Consider the following 15,288-nt stretch of genomic DNA (forward strand, 5'->3'; position numbering starts at 1 on the left):
GGCTGCCGAGGGGTGTTCACTGTGACCTGGCTTTATAAGAGCTGCCTGGAGCAGCCACGGGCTGGCAGGACGGGGACACATTTCAGAAGATATTTTCATCTCTCTCTCCCCCCAGCTGTGTTTCTCGAAGGATCTGGCTGAGCCATGAACAGCGGCGTGGACGCGGAGTGTGAGCGGTGCCAGTGCCACGGCAAGGACAAGCAGCCTGCCATCCTGTACACCCTGCTGAGCCAGAACCTGCGTCCCGGCGGGGCCAGGCAGCGCTGCCTGTGCCAGCAGCGCCGCACCGTGTGCCTGCGCTCCCCTCAGCTCACCTGCCGTGCCGCCTCCGACGTGCTGCTCCGCACCATCAGCTTCATGAAGAACGTGGCCGCCTTCCACCTGCTGCCGCGGGAGGATCAGCTGCTGCTGCTGGACAGCTGCTGGGTGCCCCTCTTCCTGCTGGGGCTGGTGCAGGGCATGGTGACCTTCGAGGTGATGGAGGCCCCGGCACCCAGCATGCTCAAGAAGATCCTCCTCAGCGGCCAGAGCAAAGGGCAGGAGCCCGAGGGGACGCAGCCCACGCTGGCGGCCGTGCAGCGCCTGCAGTGGTGCCTCAACAGCTTCTGGAGGCTGGACCTGAGCCCCAACGAATACACCTACCTGAGGGGAGCCATCCTCTTCAATCCAGGTGAGTGCCAGGCCCTGCTGGCTCTGCTGGACTTGGAATCATGGAATCCCAGAGTCACTGAGGGTGGAAAAGGTCTCCGCGACCATCAGGTCTACCCCATGCCACTCCCCACCTTGTCACCAGCCCAGAGCACTGAGTGCCACGTCTGGGGATAGGGACTCCACCACCTTCCCGGGTGAACGCAGACCTCGTGGCTTGGAGATGCTCAGAGATGGGCAGGTGTGAGAGCAGAGAGGGCTGGTCACCTTTTCCCGAACTCTGCTCATTCTTAAATGCACTGGGGAGCAGGAAGGAAGGATGTCAAAACCTTTGCCTGCCCTGCAGACAATAAATCCTGGATTCCTTTACTTTTAAAGCACGATTTCCCCTGTTAGGTGCTTTCCCTCCTTCACACAGCATCCCTGGAACAGCCAGGCCTCAGCCGCGCTGTGTGCACCCCCTTAGTGCGGCCTCACAGATCCCTCCTGAAAAATGGGGAGGAGTGGGATAACCTGGAGCTGTTTCCCACCTTTCACATCCGTCTCTCCCTGCAGACATCCCTGGGCTGACGGCTCCCGGCTACATCGAGAACCTCCAGGGGGAGGCGCAGCGAGCGCTGCAGGAGCTGCTGCACCCCGAGGACCGCGGCCGCTTCTCCCGCATCCTGCGGGTCACGTCCTCCCTGAGGTCCATCCCCGCCGCGCTGGTCACCGACCTGTTCTTCCGGCCCGTCATCGGGGACGCCGACATGGGCGAGCTGCTGGTGGAGATGCTGCTGGAGGTGCCGGGCTGGCCGCGGGCCCCGTGGCTGCCCCTGCCCCGCTGAGCAGGATTTGGGACAGAAACGCTCCGGACTCTGCAGAACTCTGTGTTTCACTGGAGGGTCCCTGGAGGGGAAGCAGCTGTGGCTCAGCAGATTTTACAGCAGCCCCTGCTCTGTCTGGGCCGTCTCCAATCCAGGGAGTGTTGTGTGGGTGAGGGGTGTCCTGCCCTGGTCCCAGTTTTTACTGGTTTTGCTGTGAACTCCAAGCAGTGAGGGTTGTCCTCAGCTTGATCCCGTGTTGTCTCACGGCCTCAGTGGGATCACTGCCCGAGGGCAAACTTTATGGAATTACTCTGGGTCTGGCTTCCATGCTTGGAATCTTAGAAACACTCAGGAAATTTCTTCAGGGGAAAAAGCCAGAATGTTAAATTCTACAGGGTGTACAGACTCACCCCTCTTTTTCCTTAGATTCTCTCTTTCCTCTGTAATTCCATGAAATACAACAGGATTAAGAGCTCTTAGGAGCACCTAAACCTGCTGCACCTCATGTGGGGCTCTGGGCTTTCCTATCTGTGTGAAAAGTTAAACCCGAGCAGAGCTGGTTTAGTGGGACCCTAACCTCCCTCCCTGGCGTCAGAGCCAGGTGCACATCTGGAAAACTCGTTCCTCCTGCCTCCAACAGGTGAGGTGTCAGTATTTTATGAGTGAACATTTGTGTGGTTTGTATATAAAATGCAATAAATTATTTTTTTTAATAAAATGTTTGGCGTTTTGGAACCTGGTGGTGCCTTTTTAGCGACGGTGTCGAATTTGGGGTGGGCAGAAAAAACCTGCAGGCATGGAAAAGATAGAGTGGAATAAAAAGGGATTTTCCACAAAAATCCATCTGGCAATGCAGACAGTGGGAGCTGTTGGATGAACTGCCCCTGGGTGCTCCCAGCACACAGAAATTCCCAGGGGCAAACCCCCACCTGGCACCTTTCTCCAGGTGTGGAGATGCAGGTGTTGGGCCTCTCCCGTGGGCCATGTCAGAGGCGGCTGCTCTGACTCACCCAGCAGCAGCAGAAGCCCCGTTTCCGTGGCTGGCACAGGTGAAGTGTCAGCTAAAGCTGCACAGAAACCCCCGGAACCTGCGCTGGCAGCGCTGTGCGAGGAGGAGCTGCTGTGTCAGCCTGGGCTGCAGCTCTGCCCAGCTGATCCCAGCCCGTGATGGCCTTTTTCCATGGGGAGGGAATGCCTGACTCACCCAATGGTGCCCACAGGGATGCCAGGGACAGGGGAGGAGGGGGGCTGGCAGCACAGGTCCTGGCACTGAATGGGACTGGACAAGGCCAGAGCATGGCATGAGGACGGTCAACCCGGACACCCACAGTGCCCTGAGACCCCCGCGGGCTGTGACCCTCAGAGTTTGTGACCCCTGCAGGGGTCTGCCCAAGGCCTGCTGCCCCCAGGGCCTGTTAAACCCCCCATAATGGGGTGTCTTGGTCCCCAAGGCCTGTGGCAACCCAGAGTCTGTCCCCAGTCCCTGTGATCCTCCCAGGGTCTCTGTCCCCAGCCCCTGTCACCCCCCAGCACCTCTGTGACCCTCCCAGGGTCTCTGTCCCCAGCTCCTGCCACCCCCCAGTTCCCGTCACCCCCCAGCCCCTGTGTCACCCCCCAGGGCCTCTGTCCCCAGCCCCTCTGTGTCACCCCCAGGGTCTGTGTCCCCAACCCCTCTGTGCCCCCCCAGGGTCTGTGTCCCTAGCCCCTCAGTGTCACCCCCAGCCCCGCTGTGCCCCCCCAGGGTCTGTGTCCCCAGGCCCTCAGTGTCACCCCCAGCCCCTCTGTGCCCCCCCAGGGTCTCTGTGTCACTCCCAGCCCCTCTGTGTCCCCCCAGCCCCTCTGTGTCCCTCAGGCCGCCCCGTCAGCCCCGCAGTGCCGCCACGAGGCGGCGCCCTCCACTCTTCTTACGTCATCACCGCGCGCCAGCACCGGCGGGCCAAGATGGCGGCGCCCGGCGGTACCGGCGGCGATGGCGGCCCGGCCCGGTACTGCCTGGTGAGCGGCATCCCGGCCTCTCTCCGCTCCGCGCAGCTCCGCGCCTACTTCAGCCAGTTCCTGGAGGCCGGCGGTTTTCTCTGCTTCCACTACCGGCACCGCCCCGAGCGCCCGCCCGCGGGCGGCGGCGGCGGGGCCTCGGCGGCGCGCACCTGCTCCTGCCTGGTGTCCGTGCGGCCCGGCCGTGCCCGCCACTTCGTCCGCATGTACTCGGGCAAGCGCTGGGTCGGGCCCGGCGGCGCCGCGCTGCCCGGCCGCTGCCTCATCCGCAGGGTCCGCCTGAGCCCCGGGACAGGTACGGGCGGGCGGGGCCCCGGGGCGAAACTCCCCGTGGAGTTTCCTTAACGCTTGAAATCCGCACCGAGGCGGGAAGAGCCCGTGTGGACTCTGCTTATCCCCCTCCCATTCGGGAGTGCCGGGATTTACCCGCCCCGGGTGGGATGTGGGACCTCCCAAACCATCCGTTCTGTCCTGTGGGACCCCCTCCAAAACCATCCCTTGTGTCCCGCAGGCCCGGAGGCGCCCCCCAGCAGCGAGGACAGGGCGGCTGCCGGGGAATCTGTCAGCGAGGCGGAGCTGAGGCGGCTCCCCGAGTTCAACCCCCCTTCCTTCATGCCTTTTGGGAACGTGGGCACCCCCCTGAGCGTGTTCCTGGAGCTGATCCGGGCCTGCAGGCTCCCCCCCCGCGTCATCAGCAAACTGCAGCTGGATTTCCCAAAGACTGGCTCATCCCGCAGGTATGGGAATGTGCCCTTCAAATACCAGGACACTGAGACAGTTGCTGAGGAAGAAAGAGTTTACACGGCTGCAGGGGATGAGCTCATGGAGGGAGAGGAGCCCGCGGGGGTGACTCAGCCAGCCTGGCCTGAGGAGGATGAGGAGGGGCAGGAGAAGGAGGAAGAGGAGTCGAACCCAGATGATGTAAGTGGAATATTCCAGCACTGTCCAGGCTCGGCTGTTGGAGCTGTGAGGGCAGATCCCACTCTCAGAGCTCATTTTTAATCTCTTAGTTGGATAAGTGGCATGTTAAAACCAGCTTTAAAATACAATTGTTCACCCCTTGGTGCGCTGAGCCCCTCAGGGCAGGCACGGGGTGGCTGAACCCCCCAAAACTGCTCAGGGTGGTCACAGGGGTTGATCCCAAAGGGTCTGGCCCAAGGAGGAGCAGAGGGGAGGCTGGTGCTGCCCAGCAGATCATGCCCTGCTGCCTGGCCCAGCTCTGCTCTGCTGGCAAAGGAGGTGACAGAGGTTGGGGACCAGGTCTGTGCTGGGAGTGACGTGCAGAGCTGCACAAAGGGCTGACCTTGGATGCTCCTGCTCTTGGAGTTTAGTCACTCTGAGGAAAATGGCTTTTGTCACAAAGACTTGTGGAGAACTGGGCAGGGCAGGAGCCATCCCAGCCCTGTCCCTGGCAGACGCCTGTCTGGCCTGTTCTCCCAAACCTCTGTCATTACACATCCCCAGGCAAGCCATTCCCGTTCTCTTCTCCACCAGAATTAACTCAGATGCCAAATCTCTGCTGCAATTCCACCCCATTAGTTTCTCCTGGCAACGTGGGACACTGAGAGCACTTTGTTCCCTCCTTTTTCCAGCTTTTTATTCAGTCTTTTCTTCTCCAGACTAAACAAGACTTCTCCAGCTGCTTCTCCCAGGCTGTCTCCTGGCTCTGCAGCCGTTTCTTTTGGCTGTTCCCTGGCTGTGCCCAGAGCTGGGCAGGCAGCTCTGTGTCTGTGCCAGGGAGCTGCTTCCTGGGAGCCCACGCAATCTCCTCAGGGATCAGCTGGAGTGGAATTAATTCGTTGCTAGTGCTGACTCCAGGTCCAACACACCTGCTCCTTAAATGGGCATCAGAGTGGGGCAGGTGGGGCCTGTGGGGTGGGTGTGCTGTGGGATTTCTGCTGCTGACTCTGGCAGTGCTGTTAGTCAGGGATGAGCTCATCCCTCGTGTCGGGGCCTGAGCCCCGCGGGCCCGGCTCTGCCAGCAGAGCTGCTCCAGGGGATGGCCCTGGGAAGGGTCAGGGAGCAGGGAGGGGCTGTGCCAGTTTCCCCCAGCTCCATCCCAGCCTGTCCATGCAGGACAGTGACACGTGTGAGGAGTGGGGAGGGATTTGTGCCAGTGTCCCCCACCCCAGCCTGTCCCTGCAGGACAATGACAGGTGTGAGCAGTGGGGAGGGGGCTGTTCCAGTGTCCCCCAGGCCAGTCCCAGCCTGTCCCTGCAGGACAATGACACATGTGAGGAGGGGGCTGTGCCAGTGTCCCTAGCCCTACCCCAGTCTGTCCCTGCAGGCCCAGGACAGTGACAATGACATGTGTGAGCAATGGGGAGGAGGCCGTTCTGCTATCCCCAACCCACCCCAGTCTGTCCCTGCTGGACAAGGACAGTGACAATGACATGTGTGAACAGTGGAGAGGAGGCTGTGTGGTGCCCCCAGCCCTACTCCAGTCTGTCCCTGCAGGCCCAGGACAGTGACAATGACCGGTGTGAGGAGTGGGGAGGGAGCCATTCTGCTGTCCCAGCCCCACCCCAGTCTGTCCTCGCTGGCCCAGGACAGTGACAATGACAGGTGTGAGCAGTGGGAAGGAGGCCGTGTAGTGCCCTCAGCCCCACCCCAGTCTGTCCGCACAGGACAAGGACAGTGACAATGACAGATGTGGGGAGGGGGCTATTCTGTGTCCCCAGTGCCACCCCAGTCTGTCCCCGCAGGCCCAGGACAGTGACAATGACCGGTGTGAGGAGTGGGAAGGAGGCTGTGCAGTGTCCCCAGCCCCACCCCAGTCTGTCCCTGCAGGCCCAGGACAGTGACATGTGTGAGCAGTGGGAAGAAGGCCGTGTGGTGCCCCCAGCCCTACCCCAGTCTGTCCTCGCAGGACAAGGACAGGGACAATGACAGGTGTGGGGAGGGGGCCATTCTGTGTCCCCAGCCCCACCCCTGTCTGTCCCGCAGGCGCAGGACAGTGACAATGACATGTGTGAGGAGTGGGGAGGAGGCCGTTCTGCTATCCCCCACCCCAGTCTGTCCCTGCAGGCCCAGGACAGTGACAATGACTGGTGTGAGGAGTGGGGAGGAAGCTGTGCAGTGTCCCCAGCCCCACCCCAGTCTGTCCCGCAGGCCCAGGACAGTGACAATGACCGGTGTGAGGAGTGGGAGCGGCACGAGGCGCTGCACGAGGACGTGACGCAGCAGGAGCGGGCACAGGAGCGGCTCTTCGAGGAGGAGATCGAGCTCAAGTGGGAGAAGGGCGGCTCTGGCCTCGTCTTCTACACGGACGCCCAGTTCTGGCAGGAGCAGGATGGAGGTGACTTGGTGTTTGTGTCACTGAGCCCACCAGCTCATAGAGTGCAGTCACCTGGAGCCGCCAGCACTGTGCCATGGCTTCTGAGCCTTCCCTTGGGCACCGAGCTGGTCACCAGAGACCCCTGTGGTGCTGCTGGCAGCCTCTGGGGTGGACAGTGGGATTTGGGGAGTCTCTAATGCCATTTCCTCTGTGCTGGCACTGCTGAGGCACCACCTCGAGTGCTGTGTCCAGATCTGCAGCAGAGACATGGAGGGGCTGGGGAGTGTCCAGGGCAAGGGCTGCAGCTGGGAGTGCCCAGCCTGGAGAAAAGGAGGTTCAGGGGGGATCTTGTGGCTCTGCACAAGTCCCTGACAGGAAGGGACATCCAGGGGGTTGGGATCTGCTCCCAGGGAACAGGGACAGGAGGAGAAGGAACAACCTCAGGGTGGGCCAGGGGAGGGTTAGGAGAGACATCAGCAGGAATTTCCCCATGGAAAGGGTGGTCAGGCCCAGGGAAATGGTGGAGTCCCCATCCCTGGAGGTGTCCAGGGAAGGACTGGCTATGGCAGTCAGTGCTCTGGGCTGGTAACAAGATGGGAACTGGTCACAGTTGGACTGAATGGTCTTGGAGATCTCCAACCTCAATGATTCTGTGATTCCTTCACATTTTTTTAGAGGAAATAGGGAGCTGGGCCACCATCAAAGAGCTCCCCTGTGCCAGACCTCACCAAAGTCCTGCTTCCCTTCTCTTGCAGACTTTGACGAGCAGACAGCCGATGACTGGGACGTGGACATGAGCATCTACTATGACAAAGGTATCAGAGCTGAGCCACCCAGCCCAGGGAAACCAGGAAATTCTGACCATGCAGAATCTGGGAGCTCTTTGTCATTCTTTGAAAGCATCCACGCTGTTTCGCTGAACCTGAAACAACGTTTTTCTGGTCTGGCAGCAAGGGTTGCCAAAAAGAACAGGTTCTGCCTCCTCTGCTGGTGCTCTGGGGAGAATGATGGTGGTGAGCAGGCTCCCTGAGCTGTGCTGACTCTGGCTGCTCTCTCCCCAGATGGAGGGGATAAGGACGCTCGGGACTCGGTGCAGATGTGGCTGGAGCAGCGGCTCCGGGATGGGCTGGAGGATGGATCTGTGTCAGGGCAGCACATTGGCACCTTCGAGAGGTACACCAAGGTGAGCTCTGGGTGCCTGCCCAGGGCAGGGCTGTGCCAGGGGGTGCCCACAGGAGGTGGGTCAGGAGGAGGAGAGCTCTTGGCTGTGGGAAGAGGGCTCTGGGAAGATGAGGGTGGGATTTGTCCAGCAAGTCTGTGATGGTTTTTACACCTCTCCCAGGGCTTTGGCAGGAAGGTCCTGGAGCAGCAGGGCTGGACAGAGGGGCTGGGCCTGGGGAGCAGCAACTCTGGGATGGCTGAAGCTCTGGATAACGAGGGGCAGAACCCCCGGTGCAAGAGGGGGCTGGGGTAAGTACCCAAGTGCCCTCCCAGCCCCTGTTCCCACCTCTGCCCAGGGTCTCTGGGCTCACAGCAGCTGAGGCTGCAGAGGGAGCTTACAGGGACAGGGATCTGCCTTTCCCTGCACAGCTGGGGAATTCCACAGCACTCCACAGCCAAACAGGCTGCTCTTCCTGACAGTCCAGGCTCCTCAGTGGAGCAGGGCTAGAACCATGTGCAGGTCTATGGAAGGTGTCTGCCCATGGCAGGAGGTGGAACTGGGTGGGTTTAAGGTCCCTTCCAACCCAAACCATTCCAGGAAACAAGCTGGGAAGCCCAGGGATCCCTGATGCCTCTGCAACCTCCAACCAAACCTTTCCTGCTTCCCTCCAGGTACCACGGGGAGAAGCTGCCAACTTTTATCAGGAAGAAGAAGCCCCGTGGGGACAGCTCTGTTGTCATCTCCACCGTCTACGATGACCCTGAGCCCCAGGACACGGGTGACCAGCTGCTGCGGCGCCAGCCTCCCACGGCCATGAAGTACAGACAGGACATGGCCTTTGTCAGAGCCTCCCACCCCGCCCTGGGGAGCCTCAGGGCCCAGCCACAGTGACCAGGGACTGTCACAGCCTTTGTCCTGCTCCCCAGTCCAGGCTGGCTCCTGGTCTGAGTGTGAAGCAGGGTGTTTATATATTTATTTTTACTAAAAATACAGGTTTGTAATAAAAATTGCCATGGTGGGGTGTTTTTTCCCCCGCTAATGGAACTCTTCAGATGAAAGGAAATGGTGTTCTGTGTGAATGGGGAAAGACTTGGGGGGGGGTGGGTGTTAAAACTTATATTCATGCTGGTATCAACCAAATGTGTGTTTTTGGTGAGGCTGAAAAAGCAGAACTCGCAGCTGAGGGCGGCCTGAGAGCCAGGGCAGGACAAGTACAGACAGGGCGCAGTAACTGTCCTGCTGCTGCCCGAGCCAGCGTTCCTTGGGCGTGGCCATCCCACACTGCTGGGAGAAACTCGTCAGGATGAAAGGCTTGTCCTGGCAGCCTGCAGGAGCTCTCGGGAGGCGTTGCCCTGTGGTTGTGGGTAGCGGGTGCTTTCCAAGGTGCTCTGCCCCGTTCTCCTGGCCCAGGCAGAGGGGAGAGTTCTGTCCCACTGACCCAGTGCTGGAGGGCTGAGTGTGAGTGGTGAAGGCTGGGCCCTGTGTGACTTCCTAAAGGAGTGAATGCGCAAAATGCAGGGAGGAATTCCTCCATCTGCCTGGAGCCAGGTGGGAGTCCAGCTCTTCTTGTCGTGAGTGGCAAGACAAAAAGGACATTGTCTTAAACTACTCCAGGAAGGTTTAGGGTGGACATTAGGAAGAATTTCTTCACAGAAAAGGGGATTAGACATTGGGAATGGCCTGCCCAGGCAGGTGGTGGACTCACCGTCCCCAGAGGTGTCTAAGGAAAAACTGGGCGTGGCACTCAGTGTGATGTTTGGTCAGAGATAGGACTCGATGGTCGCAGAGGCCTTTTCCAATCCCATTGATTCTGTGATTTGGAAAGAAGCGGGGCTGGGGCTATGCTGGAGGGACAAGAGCCGGCGCCGGGACTCGAACCCGCGACCCCTGCCCGGCTTCAGAGCCGCGGGTTCGAGTCCCGGTCCGGGCGGGGCTGCGCGTCCCCCCGGCCGCCAGGGGGCGCTGGGGGAACGGCGGCCGCTCCGCGCCCGGAACGCGGCGCTCGGAGCCCGAGGGCACCCGGACCCGCAGTGGGGACACCGGCCCGGTGAGCGGCCTGCGGGGCCGGAGGGGGATTACCGGGACAGGGGGAGTTACCGGGACCGGGGGGAGTTACCGGGACAGGGAGGGTTAACAGGGGGTGAAGCGGCCTGGGCAGGGAGGGGAGATGGCGGAGAAAGCGGGACTGGGGAAGGGGGGGGTGAGGAAGAAGAGGGGACACGAGGGAAGCTCGATGGGGACAGATGGGGCGATGGGGGACATGGGCATGGATGAGGAGAAAGCAGAGGGAGGGGTGCGGGGAAAAGGGAATGATGGGGAAGAGAAAACGTGGTGAAGTGGGGATGTTGGGGTGCAGGGGAAAGGGGGATGTGAGCAGAGATGAGAGACCTGGAGAAAGGAAGGAGGGGTTTGGTCAAAAATGGGGGCACTGTCCCTTCCTCTGCCCCCTAACCCTAACGCGTCCCTGTAAACGCAGCTCGGACGGTGCGGGGGCTGCTGTCCCCTGTCAGCCCGCGCAGGAGGAGCGGGAGATGAGGCAGCATGTCTGAGGGCAGCAGGGCCAGCCCGCTGGCCTTTGGCCAGGTGGTCATCGGGCCGCCGGGCTCGGGGAAAACAACCTACTGCCAGGCCATGAGCGCCTTCCTGGGCCACCTGGGCCGCAGCGTGGCCGTGGTCAACCTGGACCCCGCCAACGAGTCCCTGCCCGGCCCCTGCGCCCTGGACATCGCCGAGCTGGTCACTCTGCCCGACGTCATGGCCAGCCTGGGGCTGGGCCCCAACGGGGGCCTCATCTACTGCATGGAGTACCTGGAGGCCAACGCCGACTGGCTGCGGGACAGGCTGCAGGCCCTCCGGGGACACTACGTGCTCTTCGACTGCCCCGGGCAGGTGGAGCTCTACACCCACCACGGCGCCCTGAAGAACGTCTTTGCCCAGCTGGCCAAGTGGAATTTCAGGGTAGGGACGGGCTGGGGCAGCCCAGGAGCTCCAGGCTGACGCCCCGTGGGCACAGGGTGGGGTTGAGGGTACTCGTGGCTGTTGTCTTCTGGAGATTTTTGGGCCTTTCATGTGAAGTGGTTTTGTCAGGGAAGGAGGGGAATTTTGCCCTATTTTGTGCTGGGAGAAGAATGGCCTGTCAGGGCTTTCAGTGAGATTGGGAGCAGGAACAGAGATTCCTTCCTCACACTTCACACAAATTCCTGGAATGGCTTGGGTTGGAAAGGACCTCAAAGCCCATCTCATTCCAGTCCATTCCATGGGCAGGGACACCTTCCACTGGGCCAGGTAACTCCAGCCTGTCCCTGAGCACTTCCAGGGGTGGGACAAGGAGTTCATCCTGCTGGGCTCTGGGATGCTCCTCACAGTTTCATCCAGAGTGGGGTTCTGTGTGTGCTGGGAGCCTTGGCACTGCCCTGAGGAATGCAGGGGACGTTCCAGCCCCTCCTGCAGCCCAGCCAGGGCCCCGTGCAGCCCGTGGGATGTGCTCTGGGCTCTTGCACAACGGGAGCTGCAGGTGAGGGCAGCCCCGGGAGCTGCTGACGCTGCGTTTGCTCTGCCACACCATGAATGTGCAAACCCTGGGTGCTCTGAGCAAGAAGGGCAGCTTCATTTGTTTGAGAATGTCACTGGGAATCTGCACATTAGAGCTGATTTTCATTGGAATGAATGGACATGGGATTGGAGTTGCTAAAATAAGACATTTACGGGGCTGGTTTCTGCTCTCCCAGATGCTCACGCCTGCCTGAGAGCCCCAGACTGGCTGGGTTCTGCTGCTGTGACTCAGCCTCAGAGCCCTGGCTTGGAGTGACTTCCCCAGCTCTGAGACCACATTGTTACAGCCACACAAAACCCAGGGAATCAAATTGCTCGTTAGTGTAATTATTAATTATTAGTGCAAACCACGGCTGACTCTCCCAGCAGAAGGTGGTGTGCTGCAGTTACTGCTCCTCAGTGGGCCTGGGCACCCCTGTCAGGCCACTGTCCTGGGGTCATTTTCACACTGTCCCACGAGCAGGGGATGGGCCTGTCACAGCTCTGACCTTGTGTGTCCCTCTGTGCCCAGCTGGCTGCCGTGCACCTGGTGGATTCCCACTACTGCACAGATCCTGGGAAGTTCATCTCCGTGCTCTGCACCTCCCTGTCCACCATGCTGCATGTGGAGCTGCCCCACGTCAACGTCCTCTCCAAGATGGACCTGATCGAGCAGTATGGGAAGCTGGGTAAGGGAGTGCCCTGGAGCCTCAGTGTGCTCTGGGGGGCAAGAGACCTTCAACCCCACCTCTTCTGCCTCCTTGCTGTGGGCAGGGACACCTTCCACTACCCAGGGTGGCTCAGAGCTCTGTTCTGGCCTTGGACACCTGGAGAAATTTGAGGGGGAGGGATGTGGAATTGGGCCGTGTCAGGTGCAGATCAGCTCTGTGAGAATGGGAGGCTGCTGTAGGTCCCACTGTGCTCCAGCCTCCAGCTTGCCCTCAGAGCTCCCTGTTTTCCCTGCAGCTTTCAACCTGGATTATTACACCGAGGTCCTGGACCTCTCTTACCTCGTTGACCATCTGGCCTCCGATCCCTTCTTCAGGAATTTCCGCCGCCTCAACGAGAAGCTGGTGGAGGTGATTGAGGACTACAGCCTGGTGTCCTTCGTGCCACTCAATGTCCAGGTGACCCAGCTGCAGGGAACAGCCAGCCCTGCATGTGCAGCAGCTGCTTTTTGTCTGCTCAGAGCCACAGGGCTGCAAACCCCAGCTGTGAAGAGACTCGGGGCTGGAAAACAGGGAAACACACCCAGACTTGTAAATTATCTCTGGCAGCCAAAGGAAAGAAAAAGGCTGATTTGCTTGGGGCTACCTGGGCCTTGTGTCCTGGGGTAGGGAATCCAGGCTCCCCCTTCCTTCAGCTCTTCTGGCCTGCATTTCAGATCCAGGCTGAGGATCACCTAAAACCTTGTTAAATTAGGGAGCAGCAAATAATGAGAAGACTGGGAGGAATGGACTGGGGAGGGAGGGCTGGAAATGTCCTTGATCAGGCAGTTGGCAAAAGTGTCAGCAGGCAAATGGGCTGGGAGAAGGTGATGAAAGGGAAGGAGAGGGTGGAGGGTGTCACCAGGCCAGAACCAGTGTCCCTGTTTGTCCCTGTCTGTGTCCCCAGGGCCTCGGGCACTGTCGGGGTGACCCAGAGCCCCAGAGAACATCCAGGGCCCAGCCCAGTGTGAGCTGCTGCCCGTGGGGAAGGGGCAGGTTCCCAGTGAGCTGTCCCCCCTCCCAGGACAAGCAGAGCATGAAGCAGGTGATGCAGGCTGTGGACAAGGCCAATGGATACTCCTTTGGGGACCAGGAGCACCGAAGCCTGGAGGCGCTGATGTCGGCAGCTGTGGGCGCCGATTTCCACTTCTCTTCGTATCCTCTCTGCTGGTAATTTCTCTCTCCCAGGGGGACAAAGGCTGGATTTTGCAGGCCCAGGTTGTTCCTGGCATCATCTGGTGGGTGATACCCATGTGAGGAGTGGGGTGTGGCCAGCCCAGCCCGGGGCAGATACTTGTCCTCACCAAACCCACCAAAGTTGTTGCTAATTGATACCTTGAACCTGTCAGGAATCTTTTAACTTTCCCCTCTCTCACCCTCCCTTGGATTGGTTCTTTCCTTTTCCTTCAAACCAAACATTTGATTCTCCTGAACATGTCAGGTCTAGGATCAGGCAGAGCCTGAAGTAACTCAGGTGATGCTGCCTCTTCCTGATGGCCTTCGGGCTAATGTGAGGCTGGGCTGGCTCCTCGCTGGGAACGTTCAGAGCTCCTGCACAAGGGAGTGTTTGAGCCCAGCCCCTCGTTTTCCTTAATTACTGCGTTATCAGCACCCTGGCAGTGCAGGAGAAGTATGTGCAATCTCAGGACAAAGCCGTGGAAGAGGAGGTGATGGATCTGTGACACGCCCTTCCCCGGCTCCCCTGTTTTGACACCTTTGCTTTTCCTACCCGAAGCTTCAGCTGTGACTCAGAGCAACTGAAAGCCTTTCCAGGCAGAGTCTAGACTCCTTCTCTGGGTGGGTTTGGCCTCCCGAGCTTCAGTCCTGCTGCCCAGAGCAGGGGTTGGGCAGAAGGGAAGTGCCTGAGGGTCTTCCTTTAGGAGCAGAGAGATTGAGCCAGGGAAGGCAGGGAGAGAAGGAAAAGAAGCGAGATAAAGTCTCCTCCATCATGACCACGACAGATCCAGGGAAAGAAGAAGCAGGTGGAGCTGCCTGCTGTGCAGTGGGGGCTGAGGCAGCAGTCCTGGTTTGCTGCAGGAGGAGCGTGCTCAGGCCCAGGCTCCCAGGAGAATCCAGGCCGAGACGCCTCCGCGCCGTCTCAAGGACAGAAAGATGTTTGTTTTTCTTTTTCTTAGAAATAATGATGGACTCTTTCTTAATAAAACACTCCTCTGTCTCACTTTCATCTTAGGAGTTTGCTGAACCTGAATAAATAAACCCAAGAGAGCTCCAGAGCCCGAGGCCAAAGCGCCTCCGGGGGCAGCGTCGGCAGCTCCTGCGCTGGGCCAGCCCCTCTCTGATGTGCTGGGACAGCCCCAGCCATGGCTGCAGGCAGGGAGGGCTATGGGACAGGAAAGGAGGTCACTGCTGGTGATCCAGAGGCTGGAGTGCAGCACAGCACACAGAATGCCAGCTAGGCTTTGGGAGGTTTTGATTAAGAAAGCCCCTGTGTGAGTCAGCCCTTGGTTTGCATCTCGGGCCTTTCCCAGGAGGAGCCTTGTGTGTCCTCATCCACCTTCCTTTTTTTCTGGCCTTGCTTTCTCCACATCCCAAATCCTGGGGCTTTCCCTCCTGCCCACGTAATTCCCTCTCTCTGTCCTGCTGCAGCTCCCAGTGCTGGCACAACTCTGAGCCGTGTGTGCCCCTGCTCTGGTCCCTGCTCAGGCAGCACCTGGGACCCAGGAGGGTCAGGAGGGCTGGGGGGTGACAAGTGGGGTGGCCACATCAGGGAGCCTCCAAGTGCCTCCTGGCAGCTCCACACGGGATGGGAACAGGCACGACTCCCAGTCCCGACTCTCTGCAGACTCAGCATCGCCTCTTGCCCAAGATCTTGCATAAAACACAACAGGATTTTCTCACAGGATGGTTTGGCCCTTGGCAGAGGGATCGGAGACCAGATCCTCGATGGATCTAAATGTGAATGGGGTCTTGGGCAGCTGGGCAAGGAATTAAAATGAATTTTCCCCACATCTCCCAGCTCCATGGCCAGGACTGGGAGACAAGGAGGAGCTCAGGGAGAGGAGGATGCAGACACTGCTGCTTGTGCTTTACCCAGACCCTTCCCAATGAAACAGATTTCAGGTATCAAAGTCAAATCCCAGTGTGCTGCCAGTGCCTCAGCTCTTCCTGAGAGCCCAGGAATTTCCCTGGGTATTCCTGGCT

The 15,288-nt window shown here is 59.7% G+C and overlaps 3 protein-coding genes across 3 annotated transcripts; all 3 read left to right on the forward strand.

Moving 5' to 3' along the window:
* Window positions 1-15: 15 nt before the first annotated feature.
* NR0B2 (nuclear receptor subfamily 0 group B member 2) lies at window positions 16-2,113 on the forward strand. The gene is made up of 2 exons (XM_083879431.1): window positions 16-670; window positions 1,204-2,113. The coding sequence occupies exons 1-2, from the start codon at window positions 145-147 to the stop codon at window positions 1,473-1,475; spliced, it is 798 nt and encodes a 265-aa protein (XP_083735557.1). The 5' UTR covers window positions 16-144; the 3' UTR covers window positions 1,476-2,113.
* Window positions 2,114-3,395: 1,282 nt separating this feature from the next.
* GPATCH3 (G-patch domain containing 3) lies at window positions 3,396-8,939 on the forward strand (the record flags this gene model as incomplete). Its single annotated transcript, XM_083879564.1, has 7 exons — window positions 3,396-3,744; window positions 3,961-4,370; window positions 6,561-6,747; window positions 7,482-7,541; window positions 7,788-7,909; window positions 8,069-8,196; window positions 8,560-8,939. 7 exons carry the CDS (start codon window positions 3,396-3,398, stop codon window positions 8,777-8,779), a joined length of 1,476 nt encoding a protein of 491 aa, XP_083735690.1. The 3' UTR covers window positions 8,780-8,939.
* A 939-nt stretch (window positions 8,940-9,878) lies between these two features.
* GPN2 (GPN-loop GTPase 2) lies at window positions 9,879-14,302 on the forward strand. The gene is made up of 6 exons (XM_083879634.1): window positions 9,879-9,935; window positions 10,365-10,846; window positions 11,952-12,108; window positions 12,386-12,546; window positions 13,151-13,281; window positions 13,736-14,302. The coding sequence occupies exons 2-6, from the start codon at window positions 10,430-10,432 to the stop codon at window positions 13,806-13,808; spliced, it is 939 nt and encodes a 312-aa protein (XP_083735760.1). The 5' UTR covers window positions 9,879-9,935; window positions 10,365-10,429; the 3' UTR covers window positions 13,809-14,302.
* Window positions 14,303-15,288: the final 986 nt, after the last annotated feature.

This window comes from Zosterops lateralis (assembly GCF_965231275.1).
Source record: "Zosterops lateralis genome assembly, chromosome: 28".
In the NCBI taxonomy this organism is placed as follows: Eukaryota; Metazoa; Chordata; class Aves; order Passeriformes; family Zosteropidae; genus Zosterops; species Zosterops lateralis.

Bases quoted from the DNA above. Each gene is read 5' to 3' on its own strand.
- NR0B2 (XM_083879431.1), top strand. From the start codon at position 145: ATGAACAGCGGCGTGGACGCGGAGTGTGAGCGGTGCCAGTGCCACGGC. The intron at 671-1,203 runs GTGAGTGCCAGG...CTCTCCCTGCAG, and splicing joins AGCCATCCTCTTCAATCCAG to ACATCCCTGGGCTGACGGCT.
- GPN2 (XM_083879634.1), top strand. From the start codon at position 10,430: ATGTCTGAGGGCAGCAGGGCCAGCCCGCTGGCCTTTGGCCAGGTGGTC. The intron at 10,847-11,951 runs GTAGGGACGGGC...CTCTGTGCCCAG, and splicing joins TGGCCAAGTGGAATTTCAGG to CTGGCTGCCGTGCACCTGGT. The intron at 12,109-12,385 runs GTAAGGGAGTGC...TTTTCCCTGCAG, and splicing joins CGAGCAGTATGGGAAGCTGG to CTTTCAACCTGGATTATTAC.